The sequence below is a fragment of the Buteo buteo genome, chromosome 2 (assembly GCF_964188355.1).
Source record: "Buteo buteo chromosome 2, bButBut1.hap1.1, whole genome shotgun sequence".
NCBI classification, from domain to species: domain Eukaryota; kingdom Metazoa; phylum Chordata; class Aves; order Accipitriformes; family Accipitridae; genus Buteo; species Buteo buteo.
Genome location: NC_134172.1, coordinates 66,153,787 through 66,167,045, shown reverse-complemented (window position 1 = coordinate 66,167,045; position 13,259 = coordinate 66,153,787). Strand labels below are relative to the sequence as shown.

The following is a 13,259-nucleotide window of genomic DNA, read 5'->3' as shown; positions in this document are numbered from 1 at the left end:
AGACATTCTCATTTCTTTAAAAAAGCTCAAAAGGAATGGAAAGAATGATGAGCGCCAAAAGCTTTCAACCATACTCTAAGCGGAGAGAGCAGCAAAAGAAAGCAGTCCTAAAGAGAAAGACCGACCAGAATTTATATGAGGGATTATGAGGTATACAGGTTGAATCTGTAGGAGGATGAGGGTAAACACACAGTGAGGAATCAAGATTAGCATTACTAAACTGAATGAGAATTAAAAAATAGCAGTAAGAGAATAATTGATTCTGGAGATTCCAGGCAAATCCATCACAAAGGCTTTTCTTTTCTCCTCCTGTTTTTCTTCCTCTCTCTTCAGAACAGAAGCACTTAATTTGTGCTAAAGGCAGATATATGACCCCCAAGAATGAGACAGGTTATTACATTTACTTGAAGGAAGAGCTCAGATAAAGAGCAGCTGTTATGATGCCTAAAAGTGATGCGATGGTTCAGAGGGTGATAGCACATTTCCATTTTAAGTCTCCACTTTTGCAGAGCTACTTAGAAACTAGCTTGAAATTATAAAAATGGAAAACAAGTAAAATTCCCATTATCACAAGTACAAATTTACAGATGTGATAATTTTTCTATGGTCTTAAACAGACACAGGGAGATCAATATTTTGACTAATACAGGCAAAAACTTTAGAGTGCACAACAATGCTATGGATGTATAATAGACACATCACAACCTACAAACAAAAACTAATTAATCTTTGCACCAGCCAGTCCCCTCTAAGCAGTTACTCTGCTCTTATCATGGTTATCATTCAAAATCACAGCGACACCAGCTGCAGAAATTAAAAAAACAGTGAGCAAAGTCCAGGGGTCAGTATAAAATTAATACTGAAATCAGGCCACCTTTCGAGCCTGGCTGGCCAGAGGCACTTTAAGTACCATGGTGACCTACAAAAACCGTGCCTGATAAGACTTCACCCTCGAGCTGACTCAGCAGCATGCAAAGGAGGATACTCACCATTTTACAGTAAAAAGCAAGTCATATGGCCAATGCATTAGGAAGTCTGTGTATACACGCTCTATGTGTGCTGCATAAAATACTGGGAAACTTTCTGTACTTTGCCAAGTTGAAGCAGCACTTTCAGGCATGTCTTGAATGAAGACTTTTCTTTTCCTCTACAGTGGTTATTACGAAACAGTCTCTTTCACACCTACCTCTCTTGTGACATTGTCACATATCCTAATGCTACCATATAGCTTTTTAAATGTCCAGTGCCTGGAAGAAACTGAGAAGCTAATGCATTAATAATAACCCTGTTTCTGAATATAGGCTCATTGAAAAAAATCTATTTAAGGAAACAGAGGCATAATGTATTTGTAATAGCCTTGGGTTTGTCATGCCTTTGGAAGTGCTATTTAAGGACACTGACAATGATAATCTGTTTATGAAAAACTTTTAAAGTGATCCACAGTACCTGACCAGTGGCTGACACACCTTAGAAAGCATCTCCAGATATCAGGAAATGGAGAAGAAATACCGACTGCCCAAATAAGTTGGTGTAAGCGTATGAACGTTAGGAACATGCCACACTGCTGTCCTCTAAAATGTAACAGCCCTCCTCCTGCTTCTCCACCTGTGACTGCCCCATCTCTCAGCCCCTGTGCAGAAGGCTTGAGGGACATTCTACCTGCAAACCTTCAAGCAGAAGAGAGGGGGGAAAAAAACAACTCTGAATTTCACAAGTAAGTCATCATGCATTGCTCCTTGTGTAAAAACTAAATAAACCAAAACAAATCCTTTCTGATTTGACCTTCACTTCTGGCTTTAATGCCCAACTACTGCCTCTGTTTTTTAATTCCCCTCCTTTGCCTGACTACTGGTTCATCTGCAAGCAAAGGTGACTGCACAACCTACCAGACACAGCCATGACACATGGCCAGCAGCACCCTTTCACACCAGGCAGGTGTTGTAAGGGGACAGCAGCCTCCATAGCACTCCAGGTAAATCCATGTGTGCTTTGATTCCAGGAGGACTCGGCTCACACAGCGATAATCGATTTTATTCTGCTTTTTCTAAAGACCCTTCTTTTCTGAAGTGACCAGTGTATCCCAGCAGTGGATGCTTTGAATTACAGAGGTGGTATTTTCAGTCTGCTGTTGCTAATGTATCCCAAATTTTACCTTAAACCCTGTGCCTCTCCCAGTCTCTCCCCTCCCACTGTTTATTTAATTGGGAAGCCCAAGATTAGGGTCTGTCAGCACAGCAGAGCTTTAGAGTAGAAAATGTTCTCTAGAAACTGGGCTGAGGCTATCAAACTCAGTTCACTGTGGCCTCATCCACTTTTGGACCAGGTTCTTTATGAATTCAAAGTTGGTTCCTTAGCTCCCTGGGTTAAGGAAGCCCCTAAAGTCAACATTTTAAATCCCTCTTATTAACTCTTGATACCAAATTTGGTGAAAATAAAGATGCTCACTGGGTTAAGTGGGCATCCACATGCCAGGAAGTTTGAGTCATCTTCTCAGTGGGGAATATTTTTCAGTAAGAGGAATGTGTGTCTGTTGTTAACAATTAATTATGGTGATACACAAACTTGTGCTAAAAAATAACTTTTAGAAGGCAGAGATTTGTTCAGGGGAAAAGAAGAAAAAAAACTCCAAACCAATGTTTTCATGCATTCAACTTAAAAAGTGTGATAAAATCTTCTGAAATAAATAGCACAAAACAGAATAAACCTGTCAAAGGAATAACATTCCAGTGTATCAGAAGACAAAATGCAATAACAAACAGATTTGAAGTGGGATTAGATCTGTTTAAAAATTACATTATCTGTCTACAAACCCAGAATATATTTCAGAAAACAACAGAGACCTCTTAAATGAATTTGAGGGAGCAAGACCTACTAAATGAACAGTTTTCATATGCAGCAAAACAGTGTGTGAAAAGTAGGAATTTTTTTCCTCCTCATTTTCCATTGTTTTTTTGCAATCTGACCCCCATGATTTCACTGGTCACCTTTTGGACCCAGGTTCACCTTTTGGACCCAGGTTCATTTCTGAGGTCTCGAGACTGTTAAGCACTCCCAGGAAGTTCCCTTTTTCAGTGCTGATGCACTACAAAAAAGCAGGACCATTTCTTTCTCTCAATCTTAAAGGCATTTGAACTTCACAGTAATCCCAGTACCTTTTTGCCCCAGCATCATTACAGCTGCCCTGATGTGTAGTTGAAATAATTCTTGGTTGAGGAAGTCATAGCTACATATGAATATAACCACGCAGCACTGGGAGAGGAACATACCCACAAAAATTAAATCCATCCTGAAACTGAAAAACCAACCCTCCTTTCCCCTCCCTTTCATATCAACCACATGTAACTCTCTCACATCCTAGTAAGTCATTCTATGCACATCAGGCTAAAGTAGAAGAAATTATTTCCACAAGCTGATAGGATTTCCTCTCTATATTTAAATTTTCTGGAGTGAAATGATGGTACTGGTCCCAGCATTGTACACAATGAGGCAACTTTATGACACACAGACCTTCAAGTTTGTTCTGATGGAAACTGCAAAGCCCTTGAGAAGTTCTGAACCTCCCTACTAGTGACCTGTGAATGACTTTACACAGTGCTACTGAGGCTCGATTCTGCAACGTCTCTGAACCCAGCAGAAGCTTCTACACAGAGGGCTGACACAATCTAGTTTTCATTTTTGTATCATCATTTCTTCAACAGCAGGACTCAGATGTCTAAGAGCTAGTGTAACAATCAGCCCCAGAAAATGGCGTAGCTACTTTAATTAAAAAATGCAAGGTCATCTCCCTGCATGCTCAGGGAGATATTCAGTCTCTGCAGAGGGTCAGCATGGGATCCATGGGGCTCTTCTGTCATGCTCAAGTGCTCCTATGAAGATTTAAATGGTGTTTAGACCTCCAGATGACCCTCTGCACAGGTGTATATTCACTTCGGTGCACAAGGAGTGCCCTGTAAGGAGTGCCTCCTTTAAACTGTAGTTAGAATAATCATAAAAGTATTTTCCCATGCACACCAAGTATGAAACAAGAGTCATGAAGCTGCTCAGAATTCTGGAAGTTTGAACAGTTTTCCTTTTCCTGAACTGATAATCACCTGGGCTCAAGAGGCCGGGAGGGTTTCGCATGGTCACCTGTTGCCTACCTATTACTGCTAAGAACAAGCAAAATCATTCCCAGGCAGCATGCACAGGAAAAAAGGAAAAAAAAAAATGTACCTCATAATGGTTATTAAAGTTCCATTCTTTCATTTGCAAGAACTCACATTTTAAAGAAAGAAGAAATGAGTATCAAGAGATAAGGAACCATTAATGAGCCCTCTGCCTTGGTTTCAATTACACTGTGAAATTAATTTAATGCACTTTAAAAATACAAGAGGTAATCCCTCTCTCTTGGTAAGAGGTTGCAATTTTCTCTAATAAAGTGTCAATATAAATATGTTGCTTTAAGACAGAGAGAACAAGTCAGTTAATTCAGAAAGAATGGGACATATTAAAACAAATGCTATCAAGGAAACCAAATGGCAAAACTAATAAATAAACTGGCTGAATGAAAATTGTATGGCAGAGAGCTGGTAAATTGGGGTTTAATTAGAAACTTATTTTTAAAGAGTCTTTTATGTTAATGATATGCATCCAAGTGACTAATGCTGTGAAAGACAACATTACTCCAGTAATTTAAAAAAAGAGGAGTAGCCCATGTGAGGACAGGTGTTTATGGCTGGAAGTGGCAAGAAATCTGAGACCAATGAATCTGAAAATAAGTACACACGTAGATACAAAAGGTTAATAATGCTTGTGGATTTAAAACATGCTGGCAGAATGTGAAATGGCTACACAGACTGGACAAATGCAGAGAGCTTTCTGATGGATTGCCAGACGTCACCACAGCAAAAGCTGATGATGAGTCCCTGCCGCCTGCCCTTTCCACCGGCATCAGCCAACTCTTGTGCTGAGACACTGGATGGAAGGAAATGAGCTCAACATATGTCCTTGCCCACTTGGGTATCTACTAGCTCTGCTTTGGAGGATGCACTACTGGTGTCATGGCCTAGTGCTCTGAACTGCTGACATCCCACCCTTCCCACCCCCCCCGCCATCTAATAAACCAATACACAAAGATTTGAGAGATCTTTCTTGCGACCACAGGAATCAAGTTCATCTAAACAGGAGCAGCATTTAGAAAACCATGCAGAAGAGTGCACCACCAGGAGAGATGGGAAGCAGCTCCTGTGTAGAGCTGAACTGAAAAGGGGTTGAACTAAACAGTCTATTTCTTGCTAAAAGAAGGGGAGAGAAAACTGGGGAATCTCCAAAACTCTCTTTAATGGACTAAAACACTTTTAAAAGAGTTGTCTACTTTCATTTTCTTGGGTTTGAGGCAATGGGATGTACAAAGAAAATTGCCTCCCAGCCTGCTGAAGTAGCGACAGTAGAACAGCCTCATGTGTCTCTCAAGTAATTAAAGCTACTCAGCTTCTGAACAGGTGCCTTGCAGCAACACCCAAGATGTGTTACAATCCCCCAGTAACACACTGCCTAACACATTTTATTGCTCAATTACTCCCACACTCACACTTAGTGCCCTTGTTAATCCAGTACTTCAAGAGAATACTTGCCTTGCTTAAACATGTCTTGGTTCTAATCGTCCTGTCATTGATGTAAATCAGAACTCATTTCACTAACATTCATGGAACTACTGTAGTGTCAAATGTCTAAGAATGGAAAAATTAGGCCTATATCCCAAAATGAACGTTTAGTCTGGCACCAGTAGTATCTATTTATTTTCTTGCGTCAAAACAAAATATGCTTTTTCTCTGGTACCAACTCAAAGCAGAGCTTTTAAGCTGTCAATGCTGAGATTAGCCCTGACTCCAAAAAAGTTTTTTTTCCTGACTCTTACCAAAGACACCACAGCAGTATCTTTGCTAGCAGCTCTGATGATTTCGTTCAAGGCAGACTACAGGTTCACTCATTCTATCCTCAGAAAGACAACAATGCAAATAAAGGCAAATACAGGGCAATGCCATTAAAGATAATCAATAAAATGAGTAGCCAGAAGACAGCACAGACACAGTAGGTCATCTAGAACAACCCAGCTATCAGCCTTTGATCAGGTCACAATGTAATTACAGTTTTGTGAGTGTCTCTGTCCATTGCTGCACAGCAGAGAGAGCAGATATGACACCTCCCTTTAGGGGTTGGGATGTGGAGTGTCTGAGTCCTTCTATTCTTTTGGAGTTAACGTATGGTGGGAATTCAGCCTGATGACATATGGAAATCTGAAACTATGGGAAAGCTCCAAACCACAGAACCACATTGTTCAGCTATTGCTCAGCTGCTCATACTTCACAGGTGCCAGCGATGGAAGATACTGTTACGTTATCAAGACTACAAATTCACTTGTGATGCTACCTAGCTTGTGAGCTGCAGGCAATACTGTACCTCTGAAGAGCTAAAACTGCATAAAATTAGCCACAGCTGTGCATACTCCAGTGTCCTTGCTAACAGTCAGGCACTGAGAAATACAACATTGCAATTCACAGAGTGGGGATGAGAAAAAAAAAGGGGGGGAATTTCCACACTCCGCATATAGAAATAAGATATCTGCCTATAAGTCAAAAGTGATATCCATTGAGACAGTGAAAAGAAACACTAGAACTACCATCATTTCTTGTCCTTTTCCATTCATGTTAATCAAGAAAAGTCCAAAATTATAAGTTCACCAAAAAACAGTAGCTCTAGGCATCCTTAGGCTCTACCTATCTCTTCTATATCTCTTATCAAATTAATATTAGTAAAAGATCCTTTTTTTAAAAAGAGATAACATTCAGAAACAACAGAATGAGAATAGCTTATTGACTCTTCCTGGTGACCTAACAGGTTAATGAAAATTAAATCATTTTGCAAAAGTCAACTCAAAGTCAAAGACTTAACGTGACACTTTTCTGAAGCACCCAAATTAGACAGTGCAAATCAAAAGGTCATGCAAGAACGGACTTTTCAAGCTACATAGGTTTTTATTTTTCTTTGAATAGTCATAGAGCAAATATCTTTCCTGCTAGCATGACAACATTCTTCCACCAACTCCAGAAAAAGGAACGACTGAAACAGAAGAAACTACAGGTTTCCAAAAATGAATTAAACTAGTTTCTCTGATCTCGTGAAGAGACCTCTAGTCACACTCTGGGAAAACCCTGGGGAGACTCATTTCACCCAGACTCATATTACCCGGTCTGGCTTTTTCTCTTTCTACCACCAGAAAGCCAAACTAAGGTATTCGAAATGGTCACATCACTACCAGCTGGAAGAACTGAGGGGGGAGGAGGGGAGACTGAGACACACGGAATGTTTGTAACCCAGAGAAATGAAGTAAATAAAGATTTTACAAGGACCTTTTAAAAAGGAAAGCAACAAGACGATATGGGGAGCACGAGAGCCACAGATGAAAAGGAGAAAGGGGAGAAATGGCTCATCCTCCTTGGCTTTCAGTGGTGACACAACTGCTTACAGCCCCACCAGTTTGTGTATCAGGTCTCAGCAGTGAAAACAGCTGCACAGTTGGGAACTTCATGCAGCACCTGCCACCCAGTGCATGGCTTTCTGTAACAGACTGGGGGATGTCTCCATAATGGGGGATGTCTCCATAAGAAGAGGGAAAAAGTCCTCTTCTGCTACCCAACAACTGCTAGCTGGGGCTTCTTTGAGCCCTCCCAACTCCTCTAAGTGCAGATGCAGAAGTGATCAGCAGAAACTGCCACAAGACAGAAAGGAGTGGAGAGAATGGAAAAAAATGGGATGGTGCCTCAAAATAATAATTAAAAAAAAAAAAGTCAGGGGTTCCTGTCAATTTTGTTTAACTCTCGAAAGACTCCAAAGGCAGTAATGCAGTTATTTCACATTACAGCAAAGCAGCAAGAGCACAAGAAGGCAACCCTAAGTTTTGGAAATGAAGAGCTACCTGTAGCACAGCCCATGGCAATTACCCTATCATTTCCTTACAGCTCATTTTGAGACTATGACATGTGTTCAGGAAGTCTTTTTACAGGTACTCCTCTGTGTTACAAGTAAATTGGTTTCTGACACCTTTGCTGGCAAAGTAGCCCCTGGGGTGATTTTGAAGTCCTTAGAAGAGTTGCTAAAAGCAACTCTAAACTCCAAGAAGGAACCCAGATATTGTCATCATTGGTCCCTAAAGAACCACACCTTGTGAAGCAAACTAGGGATTGGAGCACTGCATCTTAACAATTTTTGCCTTGGGTTTGCTCAGTCTGGTCTATTTGACCTATCACTTTCGTCTATTCTGAACTAACTGCAATGAAAATAAGGAATGTACTCTACTAGTTTGTTGAATTAAACCATGAAAATGGTGTGATATAAGAACTGTGCCCCACTCGAGGTTAGGCTTATGTGAGATCTCCTCTCACTTATCTACTTTATACAGTTGCGGAGAGAATAAATTTAATAGGAAATTAATGTCACTTTTTCAGTGACGTTCTGCCAATAGCAAGAACAGACCTCAGGACAGGAAAGCTGTTGACAGAGCAAGGGAAAGGAGGAACCACACATATAGTCCAGTGGTTCTGGAAATTGTTGTTCTGCCTTTGTAATCTTCCAGGAAAAAAAAAAAAAAAAGAAGAGGGGAGAGGGAAAGGAAAAAAAGGAGGCTTGTTCTTTGAATAGTGACTGTAATCAAGTTGTGTCACCACTGCAGCTTTTACATTACTGGCATCGTGCTTTGCAGGAAAAAGAGACCCACATACCTTTTGTTGCCAGCCGGACACAGTTGATTTTTGTTTCCTGAAAAATAAAAAAAAAAAAAAAAAAAAGAAAACATCAAGGGGTGTAATTTGTCCATCTATAATAAAAATACATACCTTTAAAAAGTACCTTTAAAAAGGTACTAAAACAAATAAGCATTTTTCTTACACTTCATCTCTGAAAATACCACCAACAGTTTTAGTTGCATAAAACACTCCATACTAATGGGCTTGCCTACAGCTGCTTCTGTAACTGTTGAGAAGTTAAGAGTGACAACATGTTTTTCCACACTTGATGTGTGAGTGATGGGTGCCATGTAACTGCCTGATTAACTAATAGAATTTACCAGTTAAATGACCTGATCTATAATAGGCAGAAAAGCCTTGGGTCAAAAGTACATGCAACTGTACATTTAATTTTCATGCACCATTACTGCAAATTTTGCAAATTGGGTATTTATTTAAACACATGGCAAACAGACACCAAAGTAGTCATTTGAATATTTCAGCTCTCTGATATGTATGTGAAGCAAAACAGCACGCTGTATGGCTAGCTCTGCCAAATGAGCTATTCAAACACAACCCACACCACTGCAGTTTTTCATTGCAGAGCTGGGATAAAACCCAAGGCATTTGTTCAATCCACCTCAGAGCTTGCAGATCTGCGTAAACAGGAGTTTGGATCGGAACAGCAATGTTGTATTTGGCTTAACTAACAGCTCAAACTCAGCAGCCTTCTCAGGCCACCTCCATGAAAACACATCCTTTCTGGTGTCCGCAGCTTCTCATTCGACAGCCCTTATTGGCATGGGTTGCTTCTGCCCAATGCACGATTGCCATCCAAATCTTAATGTGTTGCTTCAGTTAAAAAGCTGACTTTGTCAGGTAGTAATCTGCTGCAGGGTTTTCGTAGCACTTTGTCTTTACATGCTCTTGTACAAGTCTCAGGTGTAATGAATACTGCATAAATTACCGTGTGTAACAATGCTACATTAATATGGATGCTGTCTGTGCTCTGGAAACAACAGCCTAGCAAATGCACTGCTGAACACTTCATTCCATCCTCAAGCAGTAAGATGAATATGTTTAAGTCTGAATTTGCTCTTGGAGAAAATCTGTTCCATCTGTGACAGATCCTCCTTGGCCTGAGCAGAAACACAGGGTCCCATTGTGCCTTTCTTCTCACGCTTATGTTGCACGTAGGAAGGGGACAATTGCAGGATCCACACTGGGAAACACAAGAGCGATTCCCTCTCGTCCCTTTCTATGCATTCCTCAAGACACAAGTCAGCCACACTGTCTGGATATAAGTAACACTGTGTGCAGTCTAAAAACAACAGAATATTCAGGACAAACTGTCCCTTTGTTGATCTTGCCTTCAAACTCTCTTAAGGAACTCCTGGATCACTGAGGACAAATCATGTCTATTAAGGACATCCTTTCCCAGCCATACAGCCCCCAGAGTGGGACTGAAGCACTGTTTATCCCAGTAAACCAGAGGCACCTCTCTTCCATGCACTAACCCATCTCTCCCTCAAAAATCAACTCCTCTACACAACCTGTACAACTGTCAGCACTACAAAGTCAACATAGCTGTACAACAGAGCTGCCCGTTCATCTCTGCCTCCTGTATAAACAGCTCGAATTGCCAGCTATTCTGGAAATCAAAAATCTTTATTACTAGAGATGATATATGAAGCAGGAAAAACACAGCTTTATTTTCAGAGCACAGTCTCAGCACATAATGCTGGGAATTACAAGACAGACAGATTCTGATGTAGTTTACAATCTAAGACAAGGTGACCTGGAAAATCAGTGATGAAAAATAAAATAAGTAAAAAATACCAAGATAGCGTTTTTGCAGTCTACAAGTAGGTGGGCATTTGCTCACATTTCATTGCGGAAAATTTTCTTGTGTATTTATTGCTTTCTGCTAGCTTCAAAGTGCAACAAAAAGCTAGAGAAATTAGTCAATGTTGAGAAAAGAAGAAGAGGTGAGAAAACAAAAACTGATATCTTGTTAACGATGCTGTAACTGATCTCATTTGAGCATGTGCATATTCCTGCACATTACCCTCCTACAGGGTAATTTGAGAAGACAGGATGCAGTGTGTTCTGTTTGCATCTACAACTACTAATTGCTGCATTTAGCACAATCATAGTTATTAGAAGACCATGATCTGGCACTGCCAAAAGCAGGGGCAATCTATCACTAGAGGAACGAGACATCTGGACTTCAAAACTTCGTTTCATATTGCATTTTCTGAGAAGGAAAACACAAAAACCTGCACACACACCAGAGGTCCAGCTACTAGGGATGCTTAAGTTTAAAGACTTGAACTTAGTCCATATTCATGATTAGGGCTGATTATTCCATTGATTTCCATTGATTACCTCATTGATCAACCCACTGCTGATCCCTCTGGTGTCTCATAAAAATGAGATCTCTTTAAATTTACTCTATTTTTCTTTGATTGATGTTGAGAATTGTGAGTTTGTATGAACTTTTCTACCAAGAAACAGAATAAATATATACTCAGTTTTTTTCCAAAAAACAGTAAAACCATTTTCCCATGATCAAATTTGTTTTCTGAAAAAGACTACTTTTTATTCAGAAAGGTGCTTTCCTGCCCACAATAAAGTAAGATGCTTCTGTTTACACAATAGTAAAGCAGGAATAAACAATGTAGGTAATTCTCAATTATCCATCCAGACAGCTTAAAGCAATTATAAGAAAAATAATGAAATAAAGAGATAATAAAAAAGTTGTAACAAAACAAAACTAATTTCCCCAAATTTCAGTCTCCATGTTGTTTCTAAATGTTCTTTCAAACACTGTGATACCTAATTCCTATTTTATGATATCACAGAAGTTTTACAAGGCCTTATGTCTACAACAGTCTTAATGATGACCCATGATCCTTCATATTCAGCATATCTGTTTCATATTATGGCTGAACTCACAGGAATAATTCAGTTTAAGATCTCACTAGCATTACTACTTTGGCTCTATATCATTGCCAGGTTAAGGCAGACATTTTATATCAAAACAGTAATAGAACAATGTAGGCATATTTTAACCAAGATCCTGGAATAGGAAAACACTGCATGAATATGTCCCTACAGCTCTTGATCCAACCTTCATTTTCCAACATGCTTCATATCCAGAAAGCTTACTGCATACTAAGCCCATCTACATGTTTACTAGAACATATTTACATAAGTTTGTTTTCTGGAACTTACTTGCATATGAATAAAACATAATTACGGTGTACCCTCACTCAAGGCTGAACCCTGGCTAAATTCTTAAGTCCATACACTGTGCCCATAGACCATATGAGGCCTGTGTTTCGAAGCGCTGGCAAACTGTTCCTGGAAGGCAGACCTGGACCTACAGTTGGAATGAGCTGGAGATGCTCTGAAGAGAGCACAGATTGTGCTGAGAGCTGGGTAAGCCCTCTCTGCCAATAGAGCTCATGCACACAGACTTGAAACTACACACCATGAGCCTGTTTTAGCATCCCTCTGAATTTTCAGATTTTTTTAAAACATTCTTTTAATACAGTTTCTTTCTTTTTTGAAGCAAGGGAGCTGATGCTGTCTACTAATTACTTAGGTTCCTAAACGCACATTTCACTGAAGTACACTGGATGATAACAAGACAAGTTCTGCCTCTGTCTCTTCAGTGTCTGGATGGGAACAATTTTCTGCAGAAAAGGGCTATGAGGGCACCAGGACATATGTTTATGTGACAGCTGCGTCTTCACAACCTAAAAGGGCAAATGATATTTTTTTTTCTTTTCTTTTAAAATGACAGCTTGCTGTTTACAGACTACAAACAACAATCAAAGAAGCAGAGCTTTTTCATCCATCTGTTTTCACACCCACAATTTTTTCTTTCCTTTACTATTATGACGAATTTGCATTTGTTAAACAGTGCTTGCCTTGTCTGAAGAGCCACTTGCCAGCACCAGTGAGACCTGCTGTCCCCAGACGTACCATGCTGGGCTGCCCTGCAACAGGCATAGTTTCATCAGGCTGCTCAAGTCGGGGACAGGCAATTTTAACTTTTGCTGGTGCACAGACAAGACAAGTAATTACCATTCTCCTACTTGGCCTCAGTTTCAACTTTAGTTCCCCATGTCCCACAGCTATACACAGAGCATGCTTGTTGGCAACCTGCTTCACACAGGCTAGAAACCATGGTTCTGTCTACTGAACATCTTAAGGAATTATTTTTTTGGTCCTCAGCAAACTTTGCCCAAGTTCAGGGGAGCTCTGGATCACATGTTTCTTTTTTTGTCCCACCGAAGCCAACTGTTTGCTGTCTTTAAAATTAATCAAGTGCATATGCCTCCGCAGGGTCAATGGACTCCCCTATAATTTCTATTGCCAGCTTAAGGAAACTGCTAGTTCTCCAAGGCACTAAGCAAAACCTAGTATTGCCTTTCCAATTATCAGTTATTTTTAGTATCTATGTCATTTAGAGAAGGGAGGCTTAACGAA

At 40.1% G+C, this 13,259-nt stretch overlaps 1 protein-coding gene across 4 annotated transcripts in view; it reads right to left on the bottom strand.

Moving 5' to 3' along the window:
- Positions 1-13,259, bottom strand: part of PTPRT (protein tyrosine phosphatase receptor type T) — a 488,778-nt gene that overhangs the window by 83,671 nt on the left and 391,848 nt on the right. For all 4 annotated transcript variants that reach the window (XM_075059108.1, XM_075059117.1, XM_075059124.1 and 1 more), the window contains one exon: positions 8,757-8,793. In XM_075059108.1, coding sequence (XP_074915209.1) covers positions 8,757-8,793 — 37 coding nt within the window. The remainder of the gene's footprint in view (positions 1-8,756; positions 8,794-13,259) is intronic.